This window comes from Blastocystis sp. subtype 4 (genome assembly GCF_000743755.1).
Source record: "Blastocystis sp. subtype 4 strain WR1 chromosome Unknown seqid_0034, whole genome shotgun sequence".
Lineage (NCBI taxonomy): Eukaryota > Bigyra > Opalinata > Blastocystidae > Blastocystis > Blastocystis sp. subtype 4.
The window spans coordinates 19,224-33,059 of record NW_014569513.1 but is presented as its reverse complement, the minus strand read 5'-3'; the positions used below and the strand labels follow the sequence as shown (position 1 = coordinate 33,059).

At 40.3% G+C, this 13,836-nt stretch overlaps 5 protein-coding genes across 5 annotated transcripts; 3 read left to right on the top strand and 2 right to left on the bottom strand.

The window, feature by feature from the left end:
• Positions 1-6,182: 6,182 nt before the first annotated feature.
• On the top strand, positions 6,183-6,787 carry JH06_0718 (protein phosphatase inhibitor; the record flags this gene model as incomplete). The annotated part of the gene is made up of 7 exons (XM_014673614.1): positions 6,183-6,241; positions 6,273-6,388; positions 6,421-6,494; positions 6,527-6,570; positions 6,602-6,650; positions 6,682-6,705; positions 6,761-6,787. The coding sequence occupies 7 exons, from the start codon at positions 6,183-6,185 to the stop codon at positions 6,785-6,787; spliced, it is 393 nt and encodes a 130-aa protein (XP_014529100.1).
• Positions 6,788-7,004: 217 nt separating this feature from the next.
• JH06_0717 (protein kinase) lies at positions 7,005-8,352 on the top strand (the record flags this gene model as incomplete). The annotated part of the gene is made up of 6 exons (XM_014673613.1): positions 7,005-7,098; positions 7,129-7,531; positions 7,563-7,767; positions 7,798-7,935; positions 8,078-8,302; positions 8,329-8,352. 6 exons carry the CDS (start codon positions 7,005-7,007, stop codon positions 8,350-8,352), a joined length of 1,089 nt encoding a protein of 362 aa, XP_014529099.1.
• Positions 8,353-8,831: 479 nt separating this feature from the next.
• On the bottom strand, positions 8,832-9,632 carry JH06_0716 (hypothetical protein; the record flags this gene model as incomplete). The annotated part of the gene is made up of 3 exons (XM_014673612.1): positions 8,832-9,385; positions 9,416-9,559; positions 9,581-9,632. 3 exons carry the CDS (start codon positions 9,630-9,632, stop codon positions 8,832-8,834), a joined length of 750 nt encoding a protein of 249 aa, XP_014529098.1.
• Positions 9,633-10,121: 489 nt separating this feature from the next.
• On the bottom strand, positions 10,122-10,429 carry JH06_0715 (hypothetical protein; the record flags this gene model as incomplete). The annotated part of the gene is given in 2 exon segments (XM_014673611.1): positions 10,122-10,147; positions 10,165-10,429. 2 exon segments carry the CDS (start codon positions 10,427-10,429, stop codon positions 10,122-10,124), a joined length of 291 nt encoding a protein of 96 aa, XP_014529097.1.
• Positions 10,430-10,783: 354 nt separating this feature from the next.
• Positions 10,784-13,816, top strand: JH06_0714 (hypothetical protein; the record flags this gene model as incomplete). The annotated part of the gene is made up of 13 exons (XM_014673610.1): positions 10,784-10,872; positions 10,905-11,418; positions 11,450-11,578; positions 11,610-11,862; positions 11,895-12,391; positions 12,499-12,550; positions 12,583-12,681; positions 12,714-12,809; positions 12,844-12,965; positions 12,996-13,124; positions 13,154-13,335; positions 13,366-13,660; positions 13,691-13,816. The coding sequence occupies 13 exons, from the start codon at positions 10,784-10,786 to the stop codon at positions 13,814-13,816; spliced, it is 2,583 nt and encodes an 860-aa protein (XP_014529096.1).
• Positions 13,817-13,836: the final 20 nt, after the last annotated feature.

Sequence of the window (13,836 nt, the reverse complement as noted above, 5' to 3'; positions counted from 1 at the left end):
CCATTTTACGTGCCTTTGAGAATAGTGGCACACTTGTAGCTGTGCAGAGGAATGTCGCTGGAAATGTACTATCTGTATTGGATTTGTACCTCTCAATGTAATGGACATAGATTATAAAATCCTTCTTCGTTGAAAAGACTGTTTCAAGTGTCTTGGGCGATAAAGAGTGATTGAATGGATTGAACGTGAAATTTAGGGATATTATGAATCCAGATATAAGTTTTTATATACATAATGCTCCTATTCGTGATGTTGCGCTATATAACCATGTGGAGATCAATGAAGGAATGTAACTGTTTAGGATAATAAGGAATTTCTCGCTGCCATCTCAGAAGATGGATTTATTAGTTTTTGGAGTCTTTCGGAGAAAGTGTGTATTCGAGCACTCCATTTAAATAATTCGGGTAGTTTCTCATAACTCTGAGATTATTGGGTAGAGTCGTACTGTGCCATCCAAGTTCGTGTGGATCAGAATGTTGTCGTTGTGGCAGCTACCAATGGAACTATCGAGTGTTATTCACTGGATAGTAAGCGAACCATCGTCGTGACATCTAGAAATGACCTTGAAAGGAGTCATAAAGCCTGAAGTGAACGCAACTGTAGAATGCGTGCTTTTAGATTCGACCAATCGTGGGAATAGTAGGTGTGATTAAGGAATAGCTAATCTTCTCTTCGTATTGTTCTCTTCAGGTCAGTTAGTATACTACAATCTTTCTCTCTTTGTGGTCGTTAAATTAATCACTCTGGAGTCAAGTGGATTCGAAAATGGGAATTCAAAGATTACCCAGTTGATTGGACGGTCCTATTTAGTGTTGTCGAAGGGAGGTCTCTATCTCTTGGATACAATCCAAGATTCGTGTGTATTGTTGAGTAGTTTCAGCAAGATTTCTGGAATGACAGATTTGGAGTCGATTTCAGACATTAGTGTCTGCAATGAATGTGTCTGTATTTCCTATCAGTATTGTCTTCATTGATCCTGATATGTAGCTGTCGGAACTCAGATGTGCTTCTGGGATTCACCTCAACACAGTTTGCAGCATTCTCTGAGCCTGTATGTCCTCACTGGCACATCCCACTTCCATCGGCTGCCAGTCGGGTTTCACATTTGTTAAATAGAAAAGGGAAACTACTGAGTTTGGTGGAGGACAACAACGAGAAGTTGGTGTGTATCTGGTCTCTCGTCCCTCCTACGACATCTCCGTCTCATCAACGCAGTATTCGAGGCGGAGATAGTACGAGTGATGATGGGAGAGGAAGTGACAGTGTGAGAATGAGTGATATGACAGGACTGAGACTTAGTGATATGAGTCTGCCTCGGTTGAGTGATATGTTGAGACCCAGCGAATCAGGAATCATGAATGCTGAGCAATTTGAGAATGGATGGGAAGTTTCGTTCAATGATCGACTTCAAACTGCATTGAATTCCAAGAATCAGGGCATTTTGTGTAATTGCTGTCAAGGGACCGTTGACCCTATTTGCAGATATGGGTCATCTTATCTATTATGTCCCCTAATTCAACAAACTATTCGTCATCACAATGAAACTCCTCTTTCACAAGTCTATCAATTGCCTGCTTCAGAATCTGAACTTCTTGTAGTGATTGTCAATCCTCAGGGAGTGATCGAGAATTGGAATGTCACAATTCCTGCCAAAATCTGGTCTCTAACAATCTATGATCGTGTCACTTTCATTCAAGCTACGAAATTTGTCATTCCAATAAAACACCCCAAACCAGTCAAAGCTCTTCGTTCTCCTTGTGAGAGTGAAGAGTCTCAGGGTTCGATGCGTAGTGTGGGAACTTTGAGTCCCTCGGGTGTGAGTTTCCCAGAGAGTTATCAGTATGATTGTGTGAGTGCTGATGTGAACAATTCACCAAGCGTGAGTGGAAGTGATATTGTGATGACACGGCTGATTGTGATTGGAACAGAACGAGGTCGACTGTTAATTGTGGATGAGAAAGAGGGCAGAGTTTTGTTTGATGTGAATGTGATGGATACTTCGTTGGACAAATGTATCTTAAGCGATGTTTATGAGGGAGTACGAGTTGAGAGTGATGGTCAGTGCCATCATGGAAGTCGAACCAGTTGTCTGAGCTCATATTCACGGGATCTAACAGGATTCGTATTGAGTTGTGTGAACTGTTCTGTTGGCATTCTTTACTCTCTCTTCATTTTCTGGGATTCGCAAACACATTCGATTCATTCAAATCCTATCCAGTACGATCCTTCCGTTGTCGCTCCCATGACATCCAATCAGGTGTTACCTCTTCCTCCTCTTCAGTCCCATGCCTCAATAACAGATGATTCCAATTCCTATACGTCGAATCAGACACGTGTTGAAGTCGCTCTCTCTCAGTCCACGGCTGTATCCTTTGTCTCGCATCCAGAGACCCTGTCCTTCCCTTCATCACAATTCGGTGAGACCATATCAATCAACAGCTCTGAGTCCTGTGCCTTCAAAGACATTTTCGTGGGTCTCTTTCGTGTAGAGCCTGGTTCATTACAAGGAGCTGAAATCGAGTTTATGGAGCAAACAACCATTCAAGAGATCCGTTTGTGTGTGAGAGAACATGACGAGAATGGTAAACTTCATATCTCTTGTGTATGGGACTTACGAGGAGAAATAGATGCTGTGGCTCTCGCTCAATTGAAATTGCAGGAAGATATGCCAATTGCATCAGTCAGTCACTCTATCACACTCACATCGATTCCTGTATGGTTATCATTTCTCTCTTATCTAGGTATCAGCATTCATTCAGCCTCTCTCTCTCATCACTTCACACACTCATCCTTCTGTTATTCTCACCTTACCATTCCCTCATCTACTCACACAACTTCATGATGTTGCTGTTTTCCTGAATTCCCGTGGGTTGGTGGATGGATGGGACAGTCTTCCTGTGATTCTAAATGGTCAACGTGTGACATGGGATTCACTTCTTCAAGTCATTCCTTCTTCTCTCTCCTCATGTCTAGCAATTAAACACTATTATTCCATGGAACCAAGATGCCGCTTTGAACCGACAACTGTTGAAACTCTTTGCTAAGTCTCCCTATTGTGTATCTCTGGATAACCCATGTTTCCGTTTGTGCTTGGAAGGGAATGTGAATAAGTGAGTATTTGAAGACTGCATGATGCTTAGTACCAAATTTGTGAGTATATTAGGAGAATGCTCAAAAGGAAAGAACAGTTTATGGTCACAGTTGTTCAAGATGAACACGATAATGACAACAGATCTCTTAGTATAATATCCTCTTAACTGAATCCATCCTGACTTCCTTCATTATACTCTCTATACCTTCTCAAATATCCTCTCTTCATTATCACGAGTGGCTATTGTAGGTGAAACTCTGAACAAATTTCTAACCAGCTTCACTTCAAACCTAATTCTTCATACGACTCATTCTCAGACTCTTCCTTCTCTCTCAAGATCACAATTATTGACAGGAATCACACCAATTCCAACTCATCATGATACCAAAAGTAGTGGTGATTTTGTTCAAGGCGACGATGAGGGAGTGAATGTATGTGAGTTAAGTTCGTTCCTCTTTCAGTCCAATACCAACCTATTCTGTCATGGAGCCGAACTCCTTCTCAGTAAGCAAATGGACGATATATTAGATGTAGAGACGTTAGTCAGTGTGTATGAGAAGAATTCATGGAGTCTAAGTGAGCGCATTCACGAGCTGATTGAGTGTATGAAGAAGATGGACAAGACAGTAGAACGCGAGAAATATTATGGACTTTTGATGTGTGTATGTGGAATGGTTCGAGAGGATCGAAGTCTAAATGGAGAGGAGACGAGTCTTGTATTGAATGAAGTGACTTCTGTATTGAATGATCCCAGTATGATTTGAAGAGATGAATGATGAGTAGATGCTCCAATTGTACTGTTTGATAGACTATTGCTGACATATCTTGTTCTCTCACGCAATGGCTCTCGCAATAATCAGAGTGTCCGCGAGGTTCTTCTTACCATCTACACACGTAGTATGCCATCAACAGAGATCCTAAGCAAACTGTGTGAAATGATTCCCAATCTGTTTGTTGATGTGCTGGTGAATGTGGTTAGGAAGTAATGAAGAGAAGGAGAAATAAATCATAGTCGAGCTACTCAATCCAAGGGAATTCGATCAATTCAATTCCTCCTTCATACCATCCTTCCCTTACTGGCTCCGTATGCAGACGTGTTATTAGAAGCACTGATCGAAGCCAAGAATGGGATTCTAAAAGACAATATGAATGATTTATCATTCTTAAGTCAAATTAACCTTCGAAATGTCATGAATAAAACTATCAAATACAGTAGGAAGGTGATGAGAATGTGTGGTTGAATCCTATAAGTACTTACCTTGATAGAGGATATTGCTTCATCCCCGCGGGACTCGACATACTTTTCCCTCCTGTCTTCTCTCCTTCTTCTTTCTTCTCTCTCTACAATTTATCTGGACACTCATTATGCTTTCTCAGTGTCTCGAACAGGAGTACTACAAGTGTTTTCGCTAGCTACAGCAACTAAGATTTGTCAAACGACAATTCATAATGGAGAATGCTGTAAGATTGCAGTATATACGCCAGATAGTGAAAAAGGGATCCTAACCGAATTGAACCAAAATAAGGACTATTTCATTTGTTCACTCAGTCGGCAAGAGCGTATCATGACAGTTCATCTGTTTAGTGATCACAATATTCCTTTCAAATCTATCATGAAATCGATCCGAAATGGGAAATACAAATTCAAGGATTATTCTGGAATTGCATTATTAAAGGTTGCAATTCTCTTTATTCCTTGTAATTCTTCAATTCAAGCAGATGCTTGCACTTTATGTCGACATCGTCAACATCATGCTAGAATTACCTCTGAATTCTTCATTTTCCAACATTCTACTGATTTATTGTCTCCTGTATCCTCATCACCAACATTAATGTCTCTGGTTCCTACTTCTGATACAGTGGATGACATTGATTACACATCCTTGTCCTTCGGAGATACTCGAGTTGTATTTAAACGATCGGAAGAAACCCAACCACTGCTAGCAGAATCAGGATTATGTCAGTGTTGCCAAAATCCTACGGATAATATGAAATCCAGAATTCGGCGGTTTTTCGGTTGCTGTTGGCAGACAATGGATCATTTTATCATTACTCCTCAGTCGTTGATGCCAACATCGTTCTCTCAGGACACCATCCTTAAACGACATCTGCCTCCTAATGCCTTAAGAATCTGTCAGAATTGTACAAATGCAATTCTGTGTGGAAGTCAGACGCTTGCACAAAGTGGATATGTTGGGATAAGTCCAACCGAAGAGAATTCATGGATGTATCGAAATGGTCGAACTCGAGGCGACTTGAACAAGAATGCTGGAGTATCTCTATCTGTACTACTGGCACATGTGGGACACAGTGTAGGTGATTATGAAACAGACAAGGACTTCAAGATCATCATTCTGCCATGGGATGAACTGGAAGGAAAGAAGCCAACTGCATTGCGTATTTATTTACAGCTAAGTGACATGGTGACTGTGTGGTATGACCTTCTTGTTAAGGATATTGGTATTTGCTATGTTTGTTTAATTACTATTCAAAATCAAAATCCTTAGTAAATACAACAAATAGACAATGACTCATCTTGAGTTGATACACTACTATATTTTGGCCGAGCTTTCCACCACCGGTCTCGGTCTTGATGATTTGATTTCAAATAGCTATCGCGTGACTGTACCTGATCCCCTAGAACCGTATGATGCGCAGAAAGCATCGGACGCATTTTGAATAGACTTGATAAAAATGGATCCTCTTGTGCCCTCGATTTCTTCTGCATTCTACATATCGTGCAATTCCTCATGCTTACCTTTGCATTACCTTATGCTCCTTCCATTTCACAGAAAAAATGAATATCAAGAGAAGAAGAAGAAGGAGAAGAAGAACAATTAGAACCCAGCGAACTGGATCTAGGAGGAATTCACAGGAGTCTCCAGTAAAAGGAAAAGTACAGTTACATAGCAATGAGAATTCATCACAGATTCCCCCATGTTGACATTCTGGGGAACAACTCATTAGTAGGAAATAAAAACCCTATTTTTGTATCAATGCCAAATTCAACAAAGATACTATAAGTTGAAAGGAAAATGGAATACAGAAAATAGCTTGGTTTTATGTAAAGAAGAACAAACAACAAGAACGAATGGATTCGTTGAAACCTGCATTAGAGAGTGAGTCCGATATATTAGATATGAGTCACATGTACTCAACGATTACTGGGATGATCCTATAGGAAGAAACGAGTGACTTGGGACGAAACTACAATTGCTGAGCATGATAAAGAACGAGGTACACGTTGTGTAATCAATGAACCCAAAACGCCATTCAACCGTTTGGGTATTCCAGAGGGTAAATCGAATTTAATACTGTCTAAAATATAGATCCAGAAGAAAATGAAGAGGATAATCGAGAGCAATTACTGAAAAGACTAATGGAGCTCGATGATTCTCTTAAAGTGCGGAAAATGAAATATAATTGATCAGTTAGGGTCGAAAGAAAGCTCATATCGTAGTGTCGGAAGAAGAAGAGCAGTAGGAGATAGAACAATCGGTGATTAAGTAGGTTAAGACACGATGAGGAAAAACATAAGGCATTCTTGAAAAAGAGAAAAGTTGGAAGTAGCTAGAAAGATTCAATAATAGGAGCATTATGATGAATATCGAACGGTGATAAGAATGAGAGAGCAATTGGTAAGAGTTGAGTTGTCACAATGAAAAATAGAAGGAAGAAGAAGGAAAAGAAGAATAAGCCTGTACAACTATTGTAGATGAGTTTTTGTGTTTGTTCAGTGAATAAGAAAGTCTGATGACAAAATGTTCAGTAGTCTGTTGATAATAAAGGTGTATCATTCCCTCTTATTAGTCTATCTCTTGTGTTATTTGTTCTGATTTGCTCACTTTGGAGGGATCGGCTAAAACAAATCGTTTTGGTGGTTTCTTATTTCTACAATTGAACGGAAGAGTAGATGGACTTTCGTGTTGGAAATAACTACCATTTGGGGAGAAAGATTGGTAGTGGTGCATTTGGGGAAATCTATTTAGGTACTGATGTGTCGAATGGTAGGTGTGTATGGGAACAGTAACGGGAAGGAAAAGAGGTTGCAATAAAATTAGAGTTAGCGTCTTGTCGAAATCCACAGTTGCAATATGAGTACAAGATTTATAGATTATTGAAAGGTGGAGTCGGGATTCCATCTGTGTACTATTATGGCTTTGAGGGAAGCTACAACGTTATGGTGCTAGATTTACTGGGTCCGAGTCTTGAGGATCTTTTCAACTATTGTAATAGACGGTTCACATTAAAAACAGTATGTATGTTAGCTCAAGAGATGTTACTGCGATTGGAGTACATTCACACAATGAACTTCATCCATCGTGATATCAAGCCAGATAATTTTGCAATAGGTTTAAACGAGAATGCAAATGTCATTTATCTTCTTGATTATGGTCTGAGTAAACGTTTTCGGAACCCCGTGACGAAAGCTCATATCCCGTATGTTCAAGTTGTCTGTGATTGAATGTAGGTATCGAGAGAACAAGAATTTGACAGGGACTCCTCGTTACGCGTCACTCGGGAATCATCTTGGTATGGAACAGAGTCGTCGAGATGACTTGGAGTCTCTTGGTTTTGTTTTGATGTATTTTTTGCGAGGAAAACTGCCTTGGCAAGGATTAAGAGCAGAAACAAAGAAAGAGAAATACACTCGAATTATGGAATACAAAATCGAGGTTGCTTTTGTCATTACGAATTCCATATAGATATCGTTTGAACATTTATGTCAAGGATATCCAGAGGAGTTTCAGATGTACCTAGACTACTGTCGTACTCTGCGGTTTGATGATTGTCCTGACTATGTTTATCTGCGAGGATTATTTGAGAGTTTGATGAAAAGAATGGTAAGAGGAGTGTGATGTGAGTAATTGGAGGAGTGTGAGTGTGAGTAATTGGAGGAGTGTGAGTGTGATATGACTGGCATGAATGATTGTGACTGACTGTGTACTGTATTTGACTCATCCTTGATCAATCTCATCCCAATAGTCCATTCCAAATGATGGGGTTTATGATTGGATGACTGATACACTCACTCATTCATCTACTTCGCTTCCTAAACACTGTCTAACAACAAACGGTCATCTCCGCAAAGATTTATTGATCCCCGCTCATGATGACTTGCGGTTCTCTCGCACATTGGAGGAGGCAACGCAGCATCAAGCCATTTACAATCAAACATGCAGTCACTCCATGAATAGAGAAAGAATACCGGTTAGCAGGAATTCCACAAGTTATAGTCCTTCTGGAGACACCTCGATTGATTCACGATCCGTATCTCACACAATCATCCAGGAAGAAGGAAGGGGTGAGAATGATGTGTTGTCAGCAATGGCGAATGTGGAAACAGTGAGCGCAAAGCGGAGTATAAGCATTGAAGAAGCTTCAGCACAAGCCCATAAATCTGAGATTCGGGTTACAAAACGTTCAAAGAAGAGTGGATTTCGGAATTGGTTCAGTTTGTAATCAGTTTGTTGAAAGAAACACACCATGTTACATGGGCCATAGATTCTCAGCACAATGACTAACATCATTCATAATATCACGTCGTATTGACTCAAATGCAACCCATTGGAAGATTAGTGACGTTGAGAATGCACGTATGGAAGGGAGATCTGATGATTATTTGACTTATTCACACTTACTCCGTAGACACAAACATGATGCTTCTTCATACTCTCCACTCTCTGTTGGCCGTAGTAGCACAGTCTCTAGAGATGGGAGATCTAATGACTCATTCAACTCACACACACGTACTATGAAGTCTGTATTTACGAGCATTTGGGAAGGCATTGCAATAGATTTGAAGGGTGTGTAACGAGGGCAGACTATCCAAGACTACCTTCTCAACTCTAGCAAAGCAGGCCTCTCTAGTATCATCAGCTCCGATAGAGAGTTCCTGAAGCATAGGCAGATTCTGAAGAGTACATTCAGAGAATAAGGTGAATGACTCGTCTTCAATGTGGATGGAAGCAAGAGTATCACAGTTAGTTACAGCGAACCGACCCTCCTCCTCTGCACAGACACGACTGCTAACGATGAGTTGACGGAGAGAAGGGAGATCTGATAACTCCCATGAAGAGACGTGAGAGAATGAATTCGCACCGACCGAGAAGTATTTGATGTGAGATAGAGAGGAGAGCGAGAAGGAAGTGAAAGAGGGATGATTGAAAGAATTGGAAGGAAGAGAGAGCATTGTAATCACATCTGAAAGAAGAGAAGGCAATGAAGAGACAAACGTATGAGCGAATGATGGCCGAATACACTGAGTCAAAGCAAGACGCAATGAATCTGCATCTATCAATCAGACCTTGCATTCATGCCAACTAGTCGCAGTAAGAGACTCCACATAACTCAGACTTTCCTCCGTAAGACTGAGATCATCACAGGCTGGAACATTTGTAAGTACCACATGTGATATGTATTTTAAACCACTGTTGTCGAGATGTAAAGTATGTAAGGAAGGAAGATCTAGATATCAGAAATAGTGACTATTTCTGACTTTCCATATATAGAGTATTATTTGAATTAGATGAATCACCATTAAATGCACTCTCGTGAAGATGAATAGAGAAAAGAGAAGAAAGATCTAATGAATGAGAGATTGTAATCAATCATACTTTTAAGCTCTATCAAATGAACGAAGAAGAATGATTCATATCCAACTTCAATCGTCTTTAACGAAGCTAAATCTTGAATGGTACACTGCTGTGTGTGGTAGAAATTAGTCCCATGAAGAACGAGAGATTGAAGTGAAGGGAGATCGGACAAGGAGAATGATGAAGTATGTGAGAAGGAACGGAATCCCAATTCAATTTCTTGGAGTTTTGGTAAGTGCTGGAGAGAGAAAATGGAGAAGGACTCGGTTCCTGTAAAACTGAAATTCCCAACAACGAACTTCTCGAGAGAGAAGAGGTATTGAAGAGAGAAGGAAGACAGTGAGGTGAACGAATGATCACTTACGATCAACTCTCGAATGCAAGAGTGGAGCAACGACCAATCGGAAGTCCTTCGAGGGATGATGAGTTCGCTATCAGTCACTGGCCTGCCCCGAAGGAACTCTCCTATATACAGACTTTCACCATTTCGATCAATCAACACACCTTCACCTTGAGGAACATTGTTGAAGAACCCTCCAGAATAGGAAGGGATTTGCGCTGAAGTGGTTGGATAGAATGTAGTTCCATAACATACCTTCTGATTGTTGTATACAAAACCACGATAGGCAAGGTTGTTATCGGAATCATAGAGTTCTCCCCAACCACAAGGAATATTATCAACAACATCTCCTTCCCACCGATCGCCATCAGCAGTAAGATCAATAATACCAAACGAGGCCATAGGTGTTGGAACGAAATGCAAGACTAGGGAAGAGTCTAGTCGGTAGAACCCAAGGAAACAGAGTGAAAACAGATCTGCAACAATAGCGAAGCCATCATATAAATGCATAATGCAATTTTGACTCAGATAGAAGACTCCATCCACAGGATTTGTGGTCGTAATGTTGGTACTGTAATAGTGATGACCATCTTCCATCATAGCATCAAGTATATCCTTTAAACAAATGTTGCTGTCCATTGGAATAATTAAAATCTGGTAACATCTTTATCATCCACAAGATTTGTGATGACACAAGTTCATTCGATATTCCCGCGATTCTTTCAATTCTTTTGGGAATTCGTTTCTTCATTACATATGGGCAAGAAACAGCATTCCAAAGACCGTCTGTTTATCACTCAATCAGAACGGAGAAATCAGTTTGCAGGAAAGAAGCAAGCAGGCGAGTCAGGGATGATGAGAGAAGCTTAATTCGTAGAGAAGAGAAGCAGATTCTGCCCTTTAATTGCTGTTGCATATCATTCCAACCTGTTGTGGATGGAGTGATGACAAAAGAGGGTTATCTCTTTGAGAAGAAGAATATTTATAAGTATATTAAAGAGAACCACCTCAATCCATGTACTGGGAAGAAGCTCATGCTGAAAGACTTGTTTCCCGTTCATTTCTATAAGAATGCAGAGGGCGAAATCCATTGTCCTGTAACATATAAGGTGTTTACGCAGTACTCGAAAATTGCGGTGATTCGAACTTCAGGAAATGTGTATCTTTATGACTGTATCAAAGACCTGAATATTTCCCAAAAGAACTGGACAGATCTTATTTCTGGTGAACCTTTTACAAAGGATGACATTATCATTCTTCAAGATCCGTCGCAACCAGAACTCCGAAATGTTTCCAAATTTTACGCAGTAATCAAAGATGAAGAAGAGCGAAGTCGTTCCCGGACTGCTAATGTAAAGATCAGTTCCGGTTTACAAAAGATCGTTGATAATGTTTGAATTTTCGTAGTACTAGTAATTGTAGATCAAAAAGAAAGCAGAGGAAAAGAAGAAGCAGGATGAAGCTCAACGACTTCAGGATGCTCAGAATCGGCCTCGTTCTCTGAATATCTCCTCTTCGTACGCTTCTTCATTGACCTCTACAGCAATTACAGTATGTTGCTGATACTATTTGTGATCTGAAGATGAATGCGAAGTATGAATATGCTTCTGACAAGGAAATTGAAACACGTCGATACGATCGAATGCGTCGAATGAAGAAGAAGGGATATGTTCAGCTGGTTACGAATATGGGAACACTCAATCTGGAGATTCACTGTGATTTGGTTCCAATGACATCCGAGAATTTCCTAGGATTATGTGCATCTGGTAAATACAACGGCTGTATGTTCCATCGTCTTATCAAGAATTTCATGATTCAGGGAGGTGATCCTACTGGTAAGGAATTCTCGAATTTATTTATTCTCAAGGTACTGGAACAGGTGGAACATCATTTTTTGGCCATCCTTTTAACGATGAATTCCATCCTTCGTTAACACACAAAGGAATGGGTGTTGTGAGTATGGCAAACAGTGGTCCCAATACCAATAACTCTCAGTTCTTCATTACCTTCAAATCAGCCTCTCATCTCGATAATGTACATTCTGTGTTTGGACGAGTTGTTGGAGGTTTGAATGTGCTTCAAGAGATGGAGCTCGTCAAGACGGACAGTCAAGACAAACCAGTGAAGCCCATCATGATAGCAAAAACAATCGTGTTGGTGAACCCCTTTGATGAGCTGGATGAACTGCTGAAAAGAGAACTAGAGCTTGAGAAGCAAAAGGAGGCTGCGGAGAAGGAAGAGACCCCAAAGCGGCCGTTGGATAAGAAGGAATTGGATGAAGAAAAGAGGAAAAGAATTCTGGAAGAATTGGAGAGACAGACTGCTGCACATGAGGAGAATGGTCCTGTTGTCAAGAAACCAAAAGTGGGAGGATTTGGGGATTTTTCAAGCTGGTGAAGTGTTTGTTTACAATATTCTGAATAAAAACTCACGGGGAATTCCTTGAATTTGATTTCACGGGAATTCATAAGTATAAGAAACAACATACGTCCAGTAAAATGAAATATATAACGTTTCAGGGATGTAAGGATGCTTCAAGAAGACTAATTTTGTAGCTGAACAATTGAGATATCGAATCATTGTGGCGACCCTAACTCGAAAACCAGTTGTAATCACAAATATTCGTGAAGATGATGAAAATCCTGGTTTAAAAGGTAAAAGAACGGAAAATAACTGAGAATTGTAGATTACGAGGTCAACTATCTCAAATTGGTCAATCATCTGTCCACTGGCTGTGAAATTGATATTAATGAAACAGGAACACGTTTACTTTATAAACCAGGTAGGTAATTTGATTATTTGGTTTAGGGAACTAGGTTTTATTAACGGAGGAAATTATCAGTTTGCCTGCGGTACAGAAAGAGGAATTGGCTATTATATAATGGGAATTCTTCCTTTGGCCATCTTTGGGAAGACTCCTTCTCGGATTGTTTTCACTGTATTTTTGATTAGCTTGAATCATGATTAGGGAATTACAAACAACACAATTGACATTAGCGTGGATATTATCCGAATTGTGACTCTTCCACTACTCTCGAAATGGGGCTTATCGGAAGGGTGCTCGTTACAAATCAAGAAACGAGGCGTAGAGCCTTTGGTAATTCTTTCACTATCGTTTAACTCTAGGGAGGAGGTGAAGTGATTTTCAACTGTCAGAATGCTCGTGAATTGGAACCAGTAGAACTAATAGAAAGTGGAGTGGTAAAACGTGTCCGAGGAGTCGCATACACTATGCGGGTATCTCCACTCTATGGGAACCGAATCATTGACAGTTCGCGAGGGTTGTTCAATAAATTCATTCCCGATGTGTAGGCACATCAATCCTGGTTCACTCATAGTCATATCTTTACGGATCACTATACTGGAGAAGAAAGTGGTCGTTCTCCTGGTTATGGAGTAACTCTGTTAGCGGAAACAACGGAACATTACAACTATGCCGCAGAGATGATGGGAATCGAAGGGCAATTACCTGAAGATCTCGGAATGGCGTGCTCGGAATTGCTGTTAGAAGAAATTGCGCGAGGTGGCTGTATTGACAGCATTCACCAACCCTTGGCAATTTTGCTTATGGCATTCTCTCCAGAAGACGTATCAAAGATTCGGACAGGTCCACTAACGACAACGAGTGTAAAAGTGATAATGAAGATGTGTTGTGATTTGTAGTTATTGAGGTTGCTAAAGGAAATGATCGGAATCGTATTCAAATTGCGGAATGAAGGAGAGAATGAAGGTGTACTAATTAGTTGTGTGGGAAGTGGATATAAGAATATCTCTCGAAAGGTTACATAAGTCGTTTTATTTGGATTGTG